The sequence below is a fragment of the Xiphophorus maculatus genome, chromosome 3 (genome assembly GCF_002775205.1).
Source record: "Xiphophorus maculatus strain JP 163 A chromosome 3, X_maculatus-5.0-male, whole genome shotgun sequence".
NCBI lineage: Eukaryota > Metazoa > Chordata > Actinopteri > Cyprinodontiformes > Poeciliidae > Xiphophorus > Xiphophorus maculatus.
The window spans coordinates 30,356,089-30,374,659 of NC_036445.1; the positions used below are offsets into that span (position 1 = coordinate 30,356,089).

Here is an 18,571-nt window from a genome sequence, read left to right on the forward strand (position 1 = left end):
AATTCAATCCGTTCATATCAAGTCAGATTTGAAGTATGTGGGATGAAAAAGTGTTTGCCCCATCTTCACTTCCTTTTTTTATTTTTGCATGTTTGTCACTCTTCAGTGCTTTAAAACATCAAACCAATTTAAATATTAGTCAAAGATAATAAAATGTCTTCATTTGAAAACAAGATCCAGTTTTCAAATGAAGGTGTTTGTTATTAAGGGCAAAAATGACATTTGTGAAGAATTATTTTCTTCTTGCACAATTGAAAAAGAAAATAATGGAAATATGTCACAACAAAAAAGTTGGAGAAAACAGCTATGTGTATATTAGTTATTTATATTCTTTTAGCATCGTAGAAACATAAAAAAACACGGCAGATCAAGTTACTGGGATTTTAAAACCTATTATCTGTTCTCTGTTGAACTGGAAGCTGGTGTAGAGATTTTAAGATGAGTGATGTTCAAACTTCTTGCTGCAGTGTTCTGCATGAACTGAAGTTAGTTATATGACTGGAGATTCCAGCAAAAAGATGCTCTGACCCACTGGTAGCTGTGAACCTACAGCTACCAGCTGGAACCTTCCAGAATGAACTTTACGTGCTTTTGTCCTGCACAATCTGCAGAAGTTAGTCTAACCTTTAACACAGATCAGAGACAAATACAGAGACACAAGGAGGCTTTAGTCACAGTTCAAAGAACTGATATGTGTGTGTGCGGGGGTGGGGGGCTGCGTGTGTGTGTTTGTGTGCCTGAGGTTATGACTGGTGGAGAAAGCTATGAGAGGAAAGAAGGAGAGAGTCGATGATACAAAACCCTGACTTCAGACTTTAACGGATTAACCTCGGAGCTCCCAGCTGTCTCTGAGAAAAAAAACTGCAAGCTGACTTCTGGAGGGCCGTGATGGAGGGAGTTAGAGCAGCGGCCCAGCACAAACGCTAACACGTCCTGCACGAACGTCACATCAGCAACACCTTCAGCGGTTCACCAGAGATCTGACCTCCTTTAAAATACTGCTGCACTGATGATGTGAAGAAGTCAATCACAGGTGAGAAATGAGTGTTTGTCAGGCAGCATCTGAAGGTCACCTCATGCGTGTGGGCACTCACACACGCGTACACACAACTCCCCTGAAACAGCAGGAGAGACCTGCCTTCTGTTCCTGTAGTATTGAGTTTTCCTGGTGTGGAATGCTGGAGAGCAGAACTTCCCTATGGCTCCGCTGGAGTTAGTTGTGTGTGAAATATGAGTGACATGGTCAGAGAGCTGGTGTGTATCGACCTGAGAGTTCTTGAGGGGAAACCCACTTCTTACATCCTCAATATGGATGCTTTCTTTGAGAAGTTGTGTCTTGTTTTGGCATCCTCCTTCTCTGCTTCCAAGATGTCGAGCCAATCATCACTCAGCAGTGACCGACTTAATGACAGTGAAACTGCCTTTTTAGCTACATGACCTCCATACACAATGTCTGGTTGTGAAGGCTTAAATGTGTGTGTGTGTATGCTCTGTCTTCTCAAACCCCTGGTCAGCCATGGCAGATGGCTGCTCACACTCAACCTGGTTCTGGTTCTGCTGGAGATTTCTTCCTGTTAAAAGGAAGTTTCCCCTTTCCACTTTTGCTACATGCATGGACAGTGTGAGGAATTGCTGGGTTTCCTTAAGTAACTTTCCAACTATTTGAATTATGATCTGATCTTGGGTGTATTTGTTTAATGAGTAGGATTGAACTGGAATAATGTAGCTGACTTTGAAACCATCTGTATTAGATTTACTTTTGCATATAAATTTGATCTTATGGGGCCTTGAAAGTAGCTTGGAACAACATCTGTTTTAAATTGGTGGTATGAAAAAACTGAGTTGAATGTGTAAAAAAATATTAGTACACTGAGAAAAGCATACACAACCAAATCATTACCTGTTTACTTTAAGCTGCATTTGTAAGTAAAACATTTGAAGTAATGCTGTATTTTCCCAAAGTCTTTTTTTTAAATTGCCAACCAGTTTTCACAGTGCATGCCTTAGCAGACGGATACTTATGAAAAATTCATTACAATAAAAAGAGTGGGGAGCAGCAGCCAATTCATTGTCATTATATATTAAATCTAAATTGAATTCAGTAATAAATGTCTCATTTCAGTTAACAGCGGTATCGCCTGTCACATGTTCTGACGCCTAAGCAGAAGGGGGCGCTAAAGCAATAATAATGAGACACTTATATTTGTATATCTAGAGATTTATAAGTAGTTTTTATTCAAATTTGTAAATTCAGTAAACAGTTCACATAATTGTAAATACTGGCTGCTGTTTCTGACTGACAGGTAATTAAAAAGAGGGGAAAGAAATTTTTGAAGGCCCACCCTCTCCAGCGGAGTTACTTCCGCTTCCTGCGGAGCTCCGCGAGAGTCTGCAGTCAGACTCCTCTCTCTCCTCCGAGCGGCTCCACTGCCTGTGTTTCTGTCTCTGTCTCCCTCTCTGTCCCCCTGACAGCCCGCCCGGCCGGGACCATAACCAGACACGGTGAGGTGGGGGGATTCTCTATAACGGAACAAGCCGGTGTTTCCTCCGTTTCCACCGGGTGCTCCTGTCTCCGGATTGGGGCTCCGGACTGGCGAGCTGATGATGCCTGAATGAGCTAACCTCCGGACTGTCCTCACAGAGCCGCACAGGCAACGTCGTCACTGGGACTGGGACTGTTAGTGGGACTGCAGGTAAGAGCTACAGCAGACACACAGCTGGATGCTTCAGTGTAGCATGTTTAGAACCAGAGCGGGTCCTGCTGCTGGCTGTCATCATATTGTCAAATATGAATGAAAAATGCAAGTAAAAGCTGAACATTTTAAATTTATATAAACAACTATAGGCACTTGATTGTTAGCTCTTTACAATCTGGTACAAAACACGTTTAAAAATAGCATTCTGTATAGAAAGAAAGTAAAAAAAATAAATAAATAATGTTTTTATTTACTGGCACACCGGGACAGTCCCATTAGAGGATCCATGTTTATCTCCCCCTGCACACCATGAGGGGGATGGGATGGTCAGGGAGGGAAAAACCGGTTTAAAGCTCTTTTAAAGCTGGAGACCTGCAGCAAAAAGAGGAGTCTTGGGTTCATCACATCTCCATGACAACCATTAGACTCCCCCTACATGCCATCTGGTTTCTGTGGTGTGATGCCAGGAAAAAATATTTTTCTTTCCTACCATCACAAACGTAGGCATGTGGAGCATATAACCTCAGTCGGAACTGAGACTCAAATTGAGTTTCTGGTTATGTAGAAAAACAGCTTATCCACATCTTTACCAGAGCTGCCAATAAATGTAGATGGAACGAAGGAATATTTTCTAATTTTGTGTGCATCGTTTATACACAATCCTGCAGTTTACTTTTAGAAGTGAAAGTACAAACAGCTGACCTCCAGTCAGTAACCATCAAAAGCAAACATTATTTGCATTCATATTACAACTGAATAATGTACTGAATCACAAAAGTCAATCCAGTATTAGTTAACAATCGCAAACGACTGCCTGGACACCATATTTGGTAGAATATTACTGTATATTTCATTAACATTTCAACTGCTGTGCTTTTAAACTTGGCGGTAAACTCTTAGTGTCAATAATTGGAAACTAGGTTGGATAACTTTAGAATTCAATAAGCATAAATTCTGGGTTGAACAAGCATTTTAAAGGGACAGTATTATGTAAAATGGACTTGTTTTGAGTTTTTGCAATGTGTTATGATATTAATCTCTTATCAAAACACACCTAGAGTGTTGCTTTGATTCTTTCATGCATGTTTGAGAAATCCTTTAATCTCCATGGCAACCATTCGGCTGCGGAAAACACGCTGGTGAACATTTGAGGACGTACCTTCTCCTCGGAGCTGCAGTTTCTGATTCTGCCTCACAGATCAGCCCTCCTCCATCACTCCGCCACTCAGCTCCTTCAGACTAGCCAGCAACAATTAGCAACACCTGGTGGAACGACGCATTAGCTGAGCTCATTATAGGAGCTACTTCTCAATGCAACGCTGGTAAAAATATTAAAGGCTCACTAGAGGAGCCATGTTGTGATGACTTATTGGTAGAGTTTCAGAAAGAGCAGTTTTTTTTTAAAGAGACAGAGACCCAATTTCAAGGCACTGAGATATGAAGTCTAATTTCTTTTAAATCACATTTCATATATATCGCATTTTCTTAACAACTGAAGTTAAGATCGTTTCTTGATTGTGCTATAAAATTACAGCACAATCTGTTGGCTGGAAAATACATAATACTACCCCTTTAAGACACAGTGGTGTTCTGCTGCAGTCAGATGGGAGGTGTCAGGAAGGTTCCTCTCTAGATGTCTGGCTGATGTTTACTGCCACCTGTCATTCAGAAATCACCATTCATCAAGACCGAATGTTCACCTCCATGTGACCTCTGGTCAAGGTGCTGCAGGGCCGTCATGAAGCTCTACACATGAAGTGTGTTTCATACATCTCCCTTTCATTATTACTTTCTAACAGATATCAGGAGAACTTGTTTTAGCGTATTCGCTACAGAAACAATTGTGTGTGTGCTTTTAAACCCTGCAGGCAGCTGGTCACATTAACTGGAGGTCACCTCTGTATCAGCACAGATATTCACAAGTCATTTCTTCTCATTCTAGATCTGTTTTGTGGCCCTGAAGTGTTGTTGTCTTTGTGAACACATGAGGACAATAAGCACCAAGACAAACCAGTGTGCCCCTATTGAATTATACCTTTCACTCCTGATTACACGATACTCTGATCTCTGGCAAAGTCAAAGTAAAAGTCAAGTCCCTAGTGTTTGTTTTTGTGACTTGGGTGCAATTCAAGTCCTAGTCTAGACCTGCTTATTGTTTACTTAACAAAAAAGTTCACATGATGACATACTTTGTGTTTCTTACAAGTTAGCTAGGTTAGAAATAATCGCAAGCATATGATGTAATGAAGGACGACCTAGTCTGGGTCCATCTAAAAGTCTTGTTTTCCTAACAGGGTTGTTTTCGTAGCACACCTCCACTTTGATATGCACTTCTGTTCTTGTCTTCAGAGCCATTCAGGGGGATTTATTTGCCTATTTTCTTGGAACTGCAGCGCCTCTCTGTGAAGGAGAGCGTTCAGTTGCCTTCTGGGAATGTTCTTTTTCTAGGAGGATAATTCAGTTCACTACTTTGTGGATGTGGAAACCCATGAATATGAATTGATTTGCATGTTTTTTTTGTGCTGGGTATATTAAGACCTAGTGTGTGGTTGAGTGCTTTGTTATAAAGGAACTCATAGTCTGTTAGCATTAACAGACTATGTTAGCATTAACATAGTCTGTTAGCATTAACAGACTATGTTAACATAGTCTGTTAGCATTAACTTCATAGCATTCTTCTGCAAAGATGCATCCAAATGTTTGTTCACAGGAGGTTATAAATGTGCGAGTTGGTTGGTGATCATGTCAGAACGGCCTGCTCCCCTAACCCTGTCCCGAATGTCCCCTCAGCAGGAAGTACGTCTTGGGTTAAAACCTACGAAAGTCTTCACACCCCTGTTAAAATGGCAGTTTTTTTGTAATGTGAAAAATGAGACCACGATGAACCTATTTCAAATGTCCACTCAGCATTTTCCACTGACTTTAACCAACTTTTTGTTGTTGTTTGTTGTTGTTTTTAATGAGCTATTTAGAAATAAAGTTATGCTTTGGATTAGTGGCTGGATTCATATTTAACATGAACTTTAAAGGCTTTATCTCACCACTAGGAACAAGAGATGAAAGGGATTTTGACGCTACCCTAACAGTTTGTGAAATAAATATATGTATGACACATGAGGTCACCACTGGGGCAGCATGGTGAGAGGAAGAGCTCAGCTGTACACACAGCAGCATATGGCTCTCTGCTGAAGTGTAAGCAATGAGGAGAGCTGCAGTGTTTTATCAGAAATAGACTGGGAATTATTAGGAGGATCATGCTGTTGTCTGGGGGTGTATTGACACTTTGCAACTATGTCAATCATGCTGAGGCACCATGATGGACTTCAGAAATTAGGGATTGTGACTGTGATCGTTTTCCGAAGTTGTTTTTGACAGTGTATCTATGGCTTCTATTTGTTCGAGTCAAGCTAATTTGTCTATGGAAGTAGCACAGCTAGCTGGGACTCATAAATGGCGAAATTTACAAAAGTTAGAAATAGCTAGCTTAGAAACCGACCCACAACTTCTTCCTCCTGGCATGTTTGTCGATTTGATCAAATTTGCCTGAATTCACAGTGTTTCCTCTCACACCAGAGACTTAGAAGGGTACAAAAGTCTGGATGCTAACCTTTTTTCCCTATAGGGTAGACTACATGATGGTGGGGCATTTTGTCCTTGGTTTCTAATGATAGTCGCGTAGCTTTAGCATAATGCAATATTTAATTGTATCTTACTAATCTTACTTATTTATGAAGTATATGAAAATGACTCTTCTTACCTTGTAAAAAGTGTTCACTGCAATTCCATAAATACGCCGATTGTCAGTCCTTATGATTGACGGAGCTATCCATCACCGTCTTCTGTCTCCATCAAACGGTTTAGGATAAAATGACAAGTTTGATTTGCACCCTTGTCTGTTTTGTGCAGTCGATCACTCAGCACCCTATTACCATTTTTACAACGAAATCAACTAAATAAATATGATATTAGGCAACAAACTGTCATTTTTTTTGACAAGCTTGTGGTTGTTTTCACACCAGATAGTGTTCCAAATTGCAACCAGGACCAAAATTGCAAAAGTTGTTGCATTTTTATCTGGTGCTGTTCGCTTTCACACTGCACTGACAAACAGTCCAAACTAACTGAAAAACCTTTTCACCTCCTCGCCTGTCGTGGTGCTGCGCCAAGAACTACGGAAGAATATGAAGGATATTACAGAAAAATCTCAGAAGAAGGACCAGAGTTTGTTTTTGTGGTAGAGTTTGATTGTGCATTCACAACTCCCCAGGTGAGCCGGACTTTGTAGACAAACTACAGTTCAATTAAAGCGGACTAAACAGGGCTGAGTTGAATGCACTCTTACAGAAGTTTAGGTTTTGACGTTTGTCATGGCACAGTGGGTCGCTTTCTGAAGAGTGTGATGTGACGTGCAAAGGGTTAATGAGCCACAAAACTAGAGCTGACTGAGCAGCCATTGGGTGATATATTCTCATTTGTAGTTAATTTGGTATTCATGGGAAATAACCATTTTGCAGTTGCAATGCTTAGAAACGTCATTATTAATTAATTAATCATGTTCATCGTACTAACATAAGTTTAAAGCATGGTTGGGTCTCTCAGGAAGAGTGTAGGTATTTACAGAGCGATCCCAAACGCCATTCCTTATGGCTGCTTATTTACTAGGATTGATTATTTTTCCCTTGTTGTTTTGTATAATAAGATTGAATAATGTGACTGTAGATGAATTTACTGGATAACACGTGTTAGCAGCCAGTTCAGAGCACAGCTAATGAGCTCCCTAGCCACCGCAAATACTGGGAGTCCATTCTAGCTTCTAAAACTATCCAGCAGTCCCAATTAGTTCTGTTTATAGACTGTTTTCTTATCTAAAATCAGAATAATTGTTGTCTCCATACACATTTTTGTTACTTCTTTGCTCTGTAAGACGTCTTCTGAAGATGTTCCTGTGATTGTAGGAAAGTGTGTGTTCTGTGCTCCTGCAAGTTTACACTTCCAACATTGACGTGTAAAACTCAGGTTGCAGCGATGTCATTTTGACCATCTCTCTTTTTAAACAATAGGTTTCTTTGTTTTCTCAGAACACCCACCCAGGTTCAGTGGTGAGATGCGATCTAAAAAAACCTGCTAAAACGTCGCCGTTTCTGGCAGGTTGTCAGGTGCTCCTGGGGTTTCAACATTATTAGTGTGAAAAGTCCAAATCTTTCATAAAAAGTGTTTGCATTCAGATGACAGTGCAGCTGAAAAATAGAATTTAGCCAATTGTTCATGTCAGTGTGGACAACATGTTCTTGAGCTGCTTCTTTTCCCTGCTTGTAAGTTATAAATATGGCATCAAGAATGAAATCTATTTCTGGGTTTCACCTGTTTTTCTGTGTTAGTTTGACATCCAGACATCCGTGTCATTCTTGGTGCAAAGAAAGATACGGCTGCTCAAACTGACGTGCATGAAGATGCACTAAATAATGAGAAACAGGACAGAAATGGGCAGTACCCGTGCTAATACCAGTGTCCTACTAGAAACCAGTGTCTTTTAGTGTGTATGCAGGACACTTGGACACCGTAGTGGAAACGTGTATTTCTTGTTTTGGTGCTACTTCTCCAAATGCTCCTCCTGCTCTCTGCTGGAGTCATGTTCTGCAGGGTTTTTTTTGCCAACATTTCATTTTCTTCCTTTTTGTCTCTGTCACTTAAACATTCAGCAAAAAGCCCACACCAGCCCATGTACCCTCAGAGGAAAGAGACACCATGAAGCAGTATGCTATAAGTCAAGTACTTAGCCTTAGCTTGCAATAGACAAGTTGTCAGACATGTGATGTGTCAAATATAGACCATGGGGGGTTTCTCACACTCACTGGCTGTTATTACCAGGCAGCCAGTGTTCTTTCCTGTCTCTTCCTCTGGAGCAGATGGCAAAGCTTTAACAGTCTGTCCTGACAGAAAGGGATGCAAAGTGAGAGAACGGGCATGAGACTTGTCTTGGTATAACCCAGTAATGACTGCTGGGCCATTAATCCACCACGGTGCCACGCTGAGGTCCAGGCAACTTGATCCAAGTTGACAGGCCATGTCAAGGTCTACAAATAAAAATAACATAAAATAACGACACATTGTCACGGTCAGCAGGTGTCTGGAAGGAAGGGAAACACTGGTCCAGACTTCGGCGAAACACTTAGCTCCGAGTTGACCGCTGCTTTAGGGAAGCTTTTGAGCGCTTATGGAACTAATTGAAAAATGGAAGCTATGGGGATTTGGTGTAGAGAAAAACAGTTGGGTTGCTCCAAAGGAGGAAGGCTGGAAATCTGGGTTTGACCGTGCACTACTCCCCTCCCAGGACCCTCTGCTGCTGCTTTCCAGGATTCTGATTAAAATGCATCAGACCCTCCAGGCTACCAAGAACCAACTCTACCAGATCATCACAGCACTTATCATCTCTACAACAAACAGACAACTACACAACAAATTATAGTTCCACACTAACCATGCAACCATTGTGGATCATTTTGTTCTTCCTCTTCATACAAGTTGATGTCCCTAGATCTAGGAGCCTGTGTGCTTACAGGACATGCTCTGTGATTTATCGATCAATTGGAACAGAATTTACAACTTGCAGCATTCACCTGAGCAATGCGCAAAGCATGAGGCTCAGTTTCTGTTATGATCCTCATGCAGCCTTTTCGAATCCATTCACTTCTTTCCAAATTAGCTCAGTTGTTGGCCATCCTCATCATTTTATTATCTGCATCAGATTCTGCTGAGCAACGATTGTCAGATCAGTGCGACTCTGGAAGTCCTTTTGGTGCTGCATCTCCCAGATTGTGTATCATCAGTGTATATCTGCAGTTAATAACTTGAATATTAGTTTATTGTGATAATTATTAGTTTAAAAATAGCTTTGTTTGAATAATTTATTGTTTTACCATTCATTTTTGTATTTTGCGGTGTACAAAAAATCCCCAGTGTCCTAAAATATTAGTTGAACTCTAAACATTTCGTCTTGGTCTTGGAAGGTTGGATCTTCACCTTGGTCTTGGTAGGTTTGGCCCTGGTCTTGGTCTTGGAAGTTCTGGTCTTTGTCTTCACCTTGAAAGGTTGGACCTTTGTCTTGGTCTTGGAACATCTAGTCTTGGTCTTGGAGGATGTGGCCTCAGTCTAGGTCCTGAAAGAACCATCCTTGACTACCCTTTGGGGAGTAGACTGATCAAACAGGAAATATGTGATCAGTCATTAACTACACTTCTACACTTCTCAGTTAAATATCCAAGATGACCATCAAGATGTGAATCTTTCTGTTGTCTTTCATAAACCCAACGTTTCATTGCTTCATTTTTACTGTGCCTGCATTGTGCCTGTGTGTTTCCATTGGGTTTGAACTAAAGGGTGACCCTATTGCCAGTGACATTGCACTTGCTTGGATGTCAGAAATAGCTCAGGGACTGAACGGAAACAGTAGGGAAGAGACTGGTAGTGCTGTGAGAGCGCAGCAGCATGATGGCAACATGGGCAAAATGATTCAGTGTATGTGATAAAGGGGCATTTTGTTCAAAGCTTAGTGAATTAATTAATTACAATTTCAGTATACACATGACTCTTACCTTAGTTTAGTTTGAGCCCCTGCTGAGAGACCAGCTTCTGACAGACACTGCAACATTATTAGTGCGTACTTCCATTTATCATTATTAGTGATTGCATGATGATGAATTGAACAGAATAAACTTGATGTAAGTCTGTTTAGCTAATTAGACTAGCACTTAAAGGGATATTTAGCATGCCAGTTGCTCTGTGTGTGCAGGCAGCTGCTGGCCATTAGCCGTTCCTTTGATTTGACGTCTCTCAATGACTCACTTGTTCTCTCAGTGTGCAGATGAGGAGAGCAGAGAGCAATGTTCCTTTCTGTGCCTGCTCGCAGTCTCATTTGTCCTGACATATCAGGATGGTCATAAGGCGAGGAGAATTGGTTTGCAAAAGAAAAGGGAGATTGTTTCTAAAGGTGACAGCTATGGCCACATGATTTAATGTCTGAATCCATCTTATATAAAGATGGAATATGGTCTGTGTATTGATTCTTTGGTTTTGCTTCACGAATATACCTACACCGTATTAGTGTCTTGCCCATTTTTACTCAGAGAATTGATTCAGAATATATATTTTTTGCTATTCAATAACGGGGATACAAATGAATTTTCCCTCATCTCCGCATTCTCTTCTCTGTTTCAGGTCATCGCTTGGCAGTTAATGTTTTGCCACTTCCCTCTGAGGTTGGAGGCCAGTTGGAGTTGGGCGCTGGGTCCTCAGTGGCTGCAGTGATGCGAGCTTCTGTGGCGGGCTGCAGGATGAGCTTGGGTGCGCTAATTAACGGGTTGCTCGTCTCCGTGATTGCAGCAATGCTTTGGAAGTACTCCAAGCTAAGCGAGCACGCAGCCTCCCTGGAGGAGGAGTTGCATATGACACAGCAGTCCAAGGAGCTCTCTCAGGCCCGCATCGACTACCATATTGCCCTGCAATCTCTCCAGGAACATGGCACCCGCATGGTGTGTACTGGCAAGATGCACACCGACCGCATCTGCCGCTTTGACTATTTGTGCTACTCCTCTGAGGCAGAGGAGTTTGTATTTTTCCACTCCAACTCCTCTGTCATGCTGCCTAATCTTGGATCTAGGCGCTTTCAACCTGCCCTACTAGATTTGTCCTCAGTAGAGGATCACAACACCCAATATTTTAACTTTTTAGAACTCCCAGCTGCCGCTTTAAAGTTCATGCCCAAACCCGTTTTTGTACCAGATGTGACTCTGATCCTCAACAGATTCAATCCGGATAACCTTATGCACGTATTCCACGATGATCTTCTCCCAGCCTTCTTTACCATGAAACAGTATTCAGACTTGGACGATGAGGCACGTCTCGTGTTCATGGAAGGCTGGGGTGAAGGGCCACACTTCGACCTCTATCAACTTCTCAGCAGCAAGCAGCCACTTCTTAAAGAGCAGTTGAGGAACTTTGGAAAGCTAATGTGTTTTACTAAATCTTATGTTGGTTTGTCCAAAATGACCACCTGGTACCAGTATGGGTTTGTTCAGCCACAGGGGCCCAAAGCCAACATTTTGGTTTCAGGGAATGAGATCAGACATTTTGCCAAGGCTTTAATGGAGAAAATGAACATAACAAGGCAGGACGAGGCAGAGAAGGATGGAGGAAGCTCAGAGCAAGAGAGGGAGAGAGACAAGAAAGATGAATACATCGCTGTGTTTAGTCGCTCAACAACAAGATTAATTCTGAATGAAGCAGAGCTAATAATGGCCTTAGCCCAGGAGTTCCAGATGAGAGTGGTTACAGTATCCCTGGAGGAACAATCTTTTCCTAGTATCATCCAGGTGATTAGTGCTGCTTCCATGTTGGTCAGCATGCATGGAGCTCAGCTTATCACCTCAATGTTTCTCCCCAGAGGTGCAACTGTGGTAGAGTTGTTCCCCTTTGCTGTGACCCCAGAGCAGTATACTCCATATAAAACCCTCGCCACTCTACCAGGCATGGACCTTCACTACATTTTTTGGAGGAATTCTAAGGAGGAAAACACTGTCACCCATCCAGACAGACCGTGGGAGCAAGGCGGGATTGCCCACCTAGAAAAAGATGAGCAGCAGCGCATCCTGGCAAGTGCGGATGTCCCAAGGCACCTGTGCTGCCGGAACCCGGAATGGCTTTTCCGGATCTACCAGGATACTTTGGTAGACATTCCGTCATTCCTCGAGGTCCTCAAAGATGGCATGAAGAGTAAGCCTAGCCTGAAGAAAACAAAAACTGCCAGCACAGTTCACCCTGGCCGGGTCAGAGAAGCCCACTGTCAGACATCAGTACAAACCCCTAATGAGGCCAAACTCACAGTCTCTTGGCAGATCCCATGGAATCTAAAGTACCTGAAGGTCAGAGAGGTTAAGTACGAGGTATGGATCCAGGAGCAGGGAGAAAACACCTACATGCCTTATATCCTTCCTCAACAGAACTACACTTTCTCTGAGAACATAAAGCCCTTTACTACCTACCTGGTGTGGGTGAGGTGCATCTTTAACAAGAACCTCTTAGGTCCGTTTGCAGATGTTCTGACATGTCGGACCTAATAAACACAGGGCCTCCCTGTCAATTTCTACAACCTCACTGGAAGGAGCTGCTTGATTAGATTTTGATTAGTCTTGGTAAATAAATGGTGTTGGTAAATAAATGGTCTGTCTTGGATCTTTGCAGTTCCAGGACAGACAAAGCCGACATGAAGACTCTCTCCGTCTTCACTGGAGGACTCCTCTACTACTGGGTGATGAAAACTGAAAAAGTTTATTTATTACATTTTCAAACGTCTCTACTGATATTACAAGAACTTAAATGAGCAGATGTATTTATGAGAAGAATATTATGAGATTTTAGGATTAGTCTATACACTGGATTCTACCTTTTAGAGTATGCAATGTAGCTTCTGTGTTGTAGGTGAAAGATGTTACGTAGATAAGCAAGGTTTTTACATTTTTCTGACTTGTCTAAAATGTGTGTGCAAACGGATGATTCCACAAATTACTCGTAATATACACAATCCATCCAAAATCAAACCAACTTGTTCTATATACTAAGTTTATACCTGCTGCATATTTTTCTAACTTAAATAAACTTTGTTTCATCAGTCAGATGGTTTGGAAATGTACACAGTCAGTCCTTTAAAGTATTTGGGAGAATTTTCAGTAACAGATTTTAGCCCATGCCAAACAAATCCTTCTTTTAAACTCTATGTTCAGATATGTGTAAAACACTGCCTATTCTTAGCTTTGTTAAATGTTATAATTTACCTTGATGTGAAAAGTACATACCTCCATATCTGCTTCAGTGTTTTTTTTTCTTGTCTCATTTAAATATTTCAAATCATCAAATATTAATATCTGATCATTAAAAAAAAAACAGACTGAATACAAAAAAGACAGTTTGCAAGTAATGGTTCCAAAAGTTATCCAACCCAACTGTTTACCTACCAAACCTAATGACTGTTTCTTCTGCCCTTACCAACAACTGCCATGAAGAGTTGTTCATACCAGAAGACTGGTAATGAGTCTTTTCATCACTGGAATCTAGACTTTAACTTGGCCACTCCAAAAAGCCTTTTTAAAAGCATCAATAAATTGACTTGCTAGTGTGTTTTGGATCCTAGTTCTGCAGTATGTGCTTAAGTTCAATATCACACACTGATTGCTAGACGTTCCAGCATTTTCCCTACCATTATCCAAGGGAGGCGCCCCACCAACATGACCAGCCGTCCGCCCATAGAAGAATGACATAGGTGTTCACAGTTAGGTCAGATCACATCAGGACATCTTTCTGATTGTACGTGGTTGCTCTGCTACTTTCAACTCTAATCCTAACCCTACCCCTACTTTCAACTCTAAACTCTCAAACTAGGTTTATAGTTAACTGATTAGCCTACGGTAGCCTTGCGCGGTTGTCAGGGCCCTGCTCGTGCACTTCCGAACTTTTGTAACTTGGCATGGGTCGCTCATTTGGAGCAGGTTAACCTGTACCGATATTTATAAGAACCCTCTACGAGGGCTCATTTTTGGAAAATACTACACATCTAACATAAAAGCCACACTGCTTGCTTGGCAAACTTAAAGTGTAGACTCAGCATCCTGAACGCCTCCCTGGTGAGGTGTTCCAGGCACGTCCTACTGGGAGGAGTCCCAGAGGAAGACCCAGGACATGCTGGAGGGACTAAGTTTCACAACTGGCTTGGGAATGCCTTGGGATTTTCCCCAGAGAAGCTGGCCCGAATGGCTGAGAAAAGTCTGGGTCTCCCTTAGGCTGCTGACCCCAGGTAAATGAAAAGCAAGTGATAGATGGATGGACATTGTTACTACTAACCATCAACTGTTTTTCCCTCCCCCATGACAGTGGTCTTTGTAATGAAATACATGATACTTACTGAAAAAGATGCAGTAGATAAAGACTGACAGATAGAAAGAGACTGAAGGATAGAAAAGACTGATAAAAAAAAAAGTTAGTTCAAGCAGCATTATTTCACCTGGCAGTATTCAGTATTAAGCGATGCCTTCCTCGACTCCATTTTCATTGTAATAAAACTTACCAGCCCAACAGATTTCCTTTCAACTGTTATGGGTTGCCTGTCAAATGTCATCATTTGCAGATAAATTGCAGTGCCGTGCTTCTCCTTTATGTCATTGAATTAAAGTGTTTGGTAGATGAGATTTAGCAAGATATTTCTATGGAAATACAAGATGGACAAAACACTGCCACCAGCATAAGTTCCTTTGGTTAGTGCATGCTTAACAGAGATTATTTGAAGACTTGGCAGCAAACGCAGGTTGTGGTGGATTAGATACGTGTGTCTGTGCTGTTGGTTAGTTTTCTTTGTTTTCCTGCCACTCCTGTAGATGTGATGAGTAAAACCAGAATGTCTGTTTTCTACACTAGAAATAGATGGATTTTCCCCCCAAGAACTGTGAATCAATAAATAATTTTTTGTTACAGTATGTGTCTTTGCCTGTTGAATGAGTTATTTAGTGTGTAAATATATAAATATTTCATTAAGAACAGGCATTATCAATTATTTTCTCAAGACATTGCTGTAGCCTACACATCCTGGAACTAACACTGAGAGGCAATAAATCTTAAAATGTGATTAAAAACACTTATTCAGTTGGAGCGCTAATAAAGCTGGGCCTTTGTTGAACTGAATAAGTTCATATAGCGGAACAAGACATTAATAATACATTTTACTTGTAGGCACCTTTCTTGACACTCAATGTTATCTTGTATAATTTAACATAAAAACAAACACAAAATTGAAATACATAGTAAAAATTAAGTACAAAATAAGATTTAAGAAGACAATGCAATTACAATCAAAGAGCGCAAGCTACCTGAAACAGATGAGTTCTGAGTTTGGACTTGAAGTGTGGCAGAGTGGATGTTACGGAGATCGGATGGGAAAATGTCTTATTTATTCTGAATCGTTTTTATTTTCAAACCTGATGTGGAAAGAAAACAGTAGCTGACTTTTAGTTTTTCCTTCCTTTCTCTGCCTTCTGCTTGGGTGCTGCCATCTTAAATGATCAGTGCTGCCACCAGTGCTTGCCTCACCTATAGGTCAAGGCAAAATTAAAAATAAAACGTGCAAAATTGGCCTGGTTTGATCTCATTGAAGAACAAACGTATGAATACACAAGGGTCAGGACTTTGTCATGCAGTGGAACATCTTTGAACATATTTTTGATTGATTTAAAAATCAATCAAAAATATGTTTTTAATTGTTTTCCACATAGTCTGTTTCTTTTATGCAATGCATGTATGTGACTTCTTAAAGGTGTTTTGATTTTCTCTCTTTGTTTTGATCACCTCTGGATATCCTTATCTACAAACGGTGCTGTTGAAATTGCCCAATAATAATGCTCATGCTTTTCATGTCATAAATTACTAACATATTCTCTCAATGCTTGTATTTGCATATATTCATGTACTGAACCTTCTATTCCCTGCATAATTTTGTGATATCAACTGGTCCATTCATGTTTTCCTTCCAGGCTGCATTATAGTAAACCTGTTAAATGTCCTAATTCCCAAACAACCGCATGCAGGAGAAGCCTCAAAATGACAAAGTGACCCACATAATACTCCACTTGGAAACACCTCCAGGAGATGGTGACACCATTGTGAGTTCATCAATCTCAGCCACAGCAGGAGACCATCACTCATCTGGTCAAAACGACACTACACATCATTTACTCATATTAATTCTCTTCATCTCTGGAATCGGACTAATGGTCTGATATTCCCTTCTTTTCAGTTTCTGTTTCTCCCGTGAAACAAAAGAAGAGACATTACTAGGAAATAAACTTTCCCGTTTCCTCGTTGTTTTGCTTGAGAGTCTTGAGAAGGAAAACAAATAAAAAGGAGTGTCAGCTGCCTGTAGTTTAGTGACGCATTAGGTATAAAGATAGAAATTTGTTTTCAGTTAATGAGCTGACAATAAACACATAATGTTTTATTTTTACCTCATCACCAAGTTGAGAAGCAAGCAGGAAATTCCTTTATAGAAGTGCCAGGAGACAACAGAACGCCAAATTAGGGCAACACCGCCATCTACAGTAGGAAGAAAGAAAAGCAGCAGTATGATGTACGCTGGTGGGCATTTGTGTCTATGGAAGCCCGTTTCCGCCACTCTGTTAAAAAAAAAATTAAATAAATTATCTCATAATGAGATACTATCTCATGAGATAGTATCTCTGTCTTACGGATAGTATCTCATTATTCTGAGATACTATCTCATTATGAAATAATTTATTTAATTTTTTTAACAGAGTGGCGGAAACGGGCTTCCATACGTGTCCGATGTGTTTGACACATTAAAAAGTTTGATTCCAAATTACCGTAACACAAAAACTTTTTTAGATAATGTATGGATGATGAAATATTTAGAATAAAGTGGAAGAAAATATAGTTCTCTTTTTAGAAATTGAGTTCATAATATTATGTATGATTTTTGTTTTAGTTTATATTCACCAGCCAAATTTTTACCTGTAAAAAGTAGCCTGCAGCAAATGTGGTCACTCAGATTCATTTTTCTGTTAAATTTGTAAAGGTTAATTGCTCCTTTGTATGCGTGTGCGTGTGTGTGTATGTGTGTGTGCGTGTGTGTGTGTGCGCGCGCGCGCAAATATATATCAAAACAAAGGAAATAATAATTAATTTCAGGAAAACACAAACCAAACACCTCCCATTGGTCATCAGTGGCACCCCAGCCAAATTTCTAGGCGTGCACATCACAGAGGACCAGTCCAGGTAAAACAAAAAAAAAAAAACAAAACACGCCACATTACTGGCAAAGAAGGCCCAACAATGTCTCTACTTTTTGTGGAAACCAAAAATAGCAGAAGCTCCGGGATCAATCTTTACCTAGTTTTACTGTGCTAGCAAAGTATCTGTTCTTATCAACTGCATCACAGTGTGGCTGACACATCTCCAGCGCCAGGTGATTGTCAGCAGAAAAGATCTTTGGTGCTTCGTTCTCTTCAATGGACTGGTCCAAAAGGGCACCAAGCTTGTTGGATAAATCAATTTTATGTTCTGCAATCTAATTAACCTGTGACGTGTGTAAGGGGGTATTGGGTTTACAACCATGACCACTAGTTAAAGTGAGGATAGGGTGTGACGGAGGTTCAGGAGGGATGCTGGTCTGATCTCCTGTAATTAGATGAACATATCTGACTTTTCGTCTCTGGATGTCGCTGTGCGCTTTACACACAATAACGTGTCAGGTCTGGGAGGAAATTATGCAACACCACAGAGACATAAAGTGTACTGCTTATCATCACATTGGAGGATGTATCGATAAAAATATTTGGCGTTGTGCTTCACGTATCCCTATAATACATTTTAAAATCTAAATTACAACGTCATTACGAGCTGAACAGTTGTATTAAATTTGAACTGCTTGTTTATCCTGCTGCGGTCTTTTACCATCAAAAGATTCCTTTTGACGTCAAAGCTGAATGCGGTTGATGATGCTCCTTTGCTGCATTCAATAACATCTGGTAAGAGCTTGTGGTTTGGTTGATTTCCTCAGCTAGGAAGTTTAAGTATTCAACAAAATTAAACGGTATCTGAAGCTTCTGTTGATTAAAAAATGTGAATGGATTTAAAATATAAGTTTGTTTTCTCCGCTGAGGTCGAAATAACGCATATCGATTGAACAGCATGGGAATAATTTAATAGCAGTGAACCACTTTGTAAATTATTCCGAGTAAATAAGGATGTCTAGAAATATCGACACTATGTTAAGCACCTGAACGTCGCTTCTCTGCCCCCTGCCCCGGCTGGGAGGAAACAGC

At 40.7% G+C, this 18,571-nt stretch overlaps 1 protein-coding gene across 1 annotated transcript; it reads left to right on the forward strand.

The window, feature by feature from the left end:
• The first annotated feature begins 2,378 nt into the window (after positions 1-2,378).
• Positions 2,379-15,211, forward strand: pomgnt2 (protein O-linked mannose N-acetylglucosaminyltransferase 2 (beta 1,4-)). Its single transcript, XM_023329928.1, has 2 exons — positions 2,379-2,693; positions 10,911-15,211. The coding sequence occupies exon 2, from the start codon at positions 11,000-11,002 to the stop codon at positions 12,806-12,808; it is 1,809 nt and encodes a 602-aa protein (XP_023185696.1). The 5' UTR covers positions 2,379-2,693; positions 10,911-10,999; the 3' UTR covers positions 12,809-15,211.
• The last annotated feature ends 3,360 nt before the right edge of the window (positions 15,212-18,571 follow it).

Bases quoted from the DNA above. Each gene is read 5' to 3' on its own strand.
- pomgnt2 (XM_023329928.1), top strand. From the start codon at position 11,000: ATGCGAGCTTCTGTGGCGGGCTGCAGGATGAGCTTGGGTGCGCTAATT.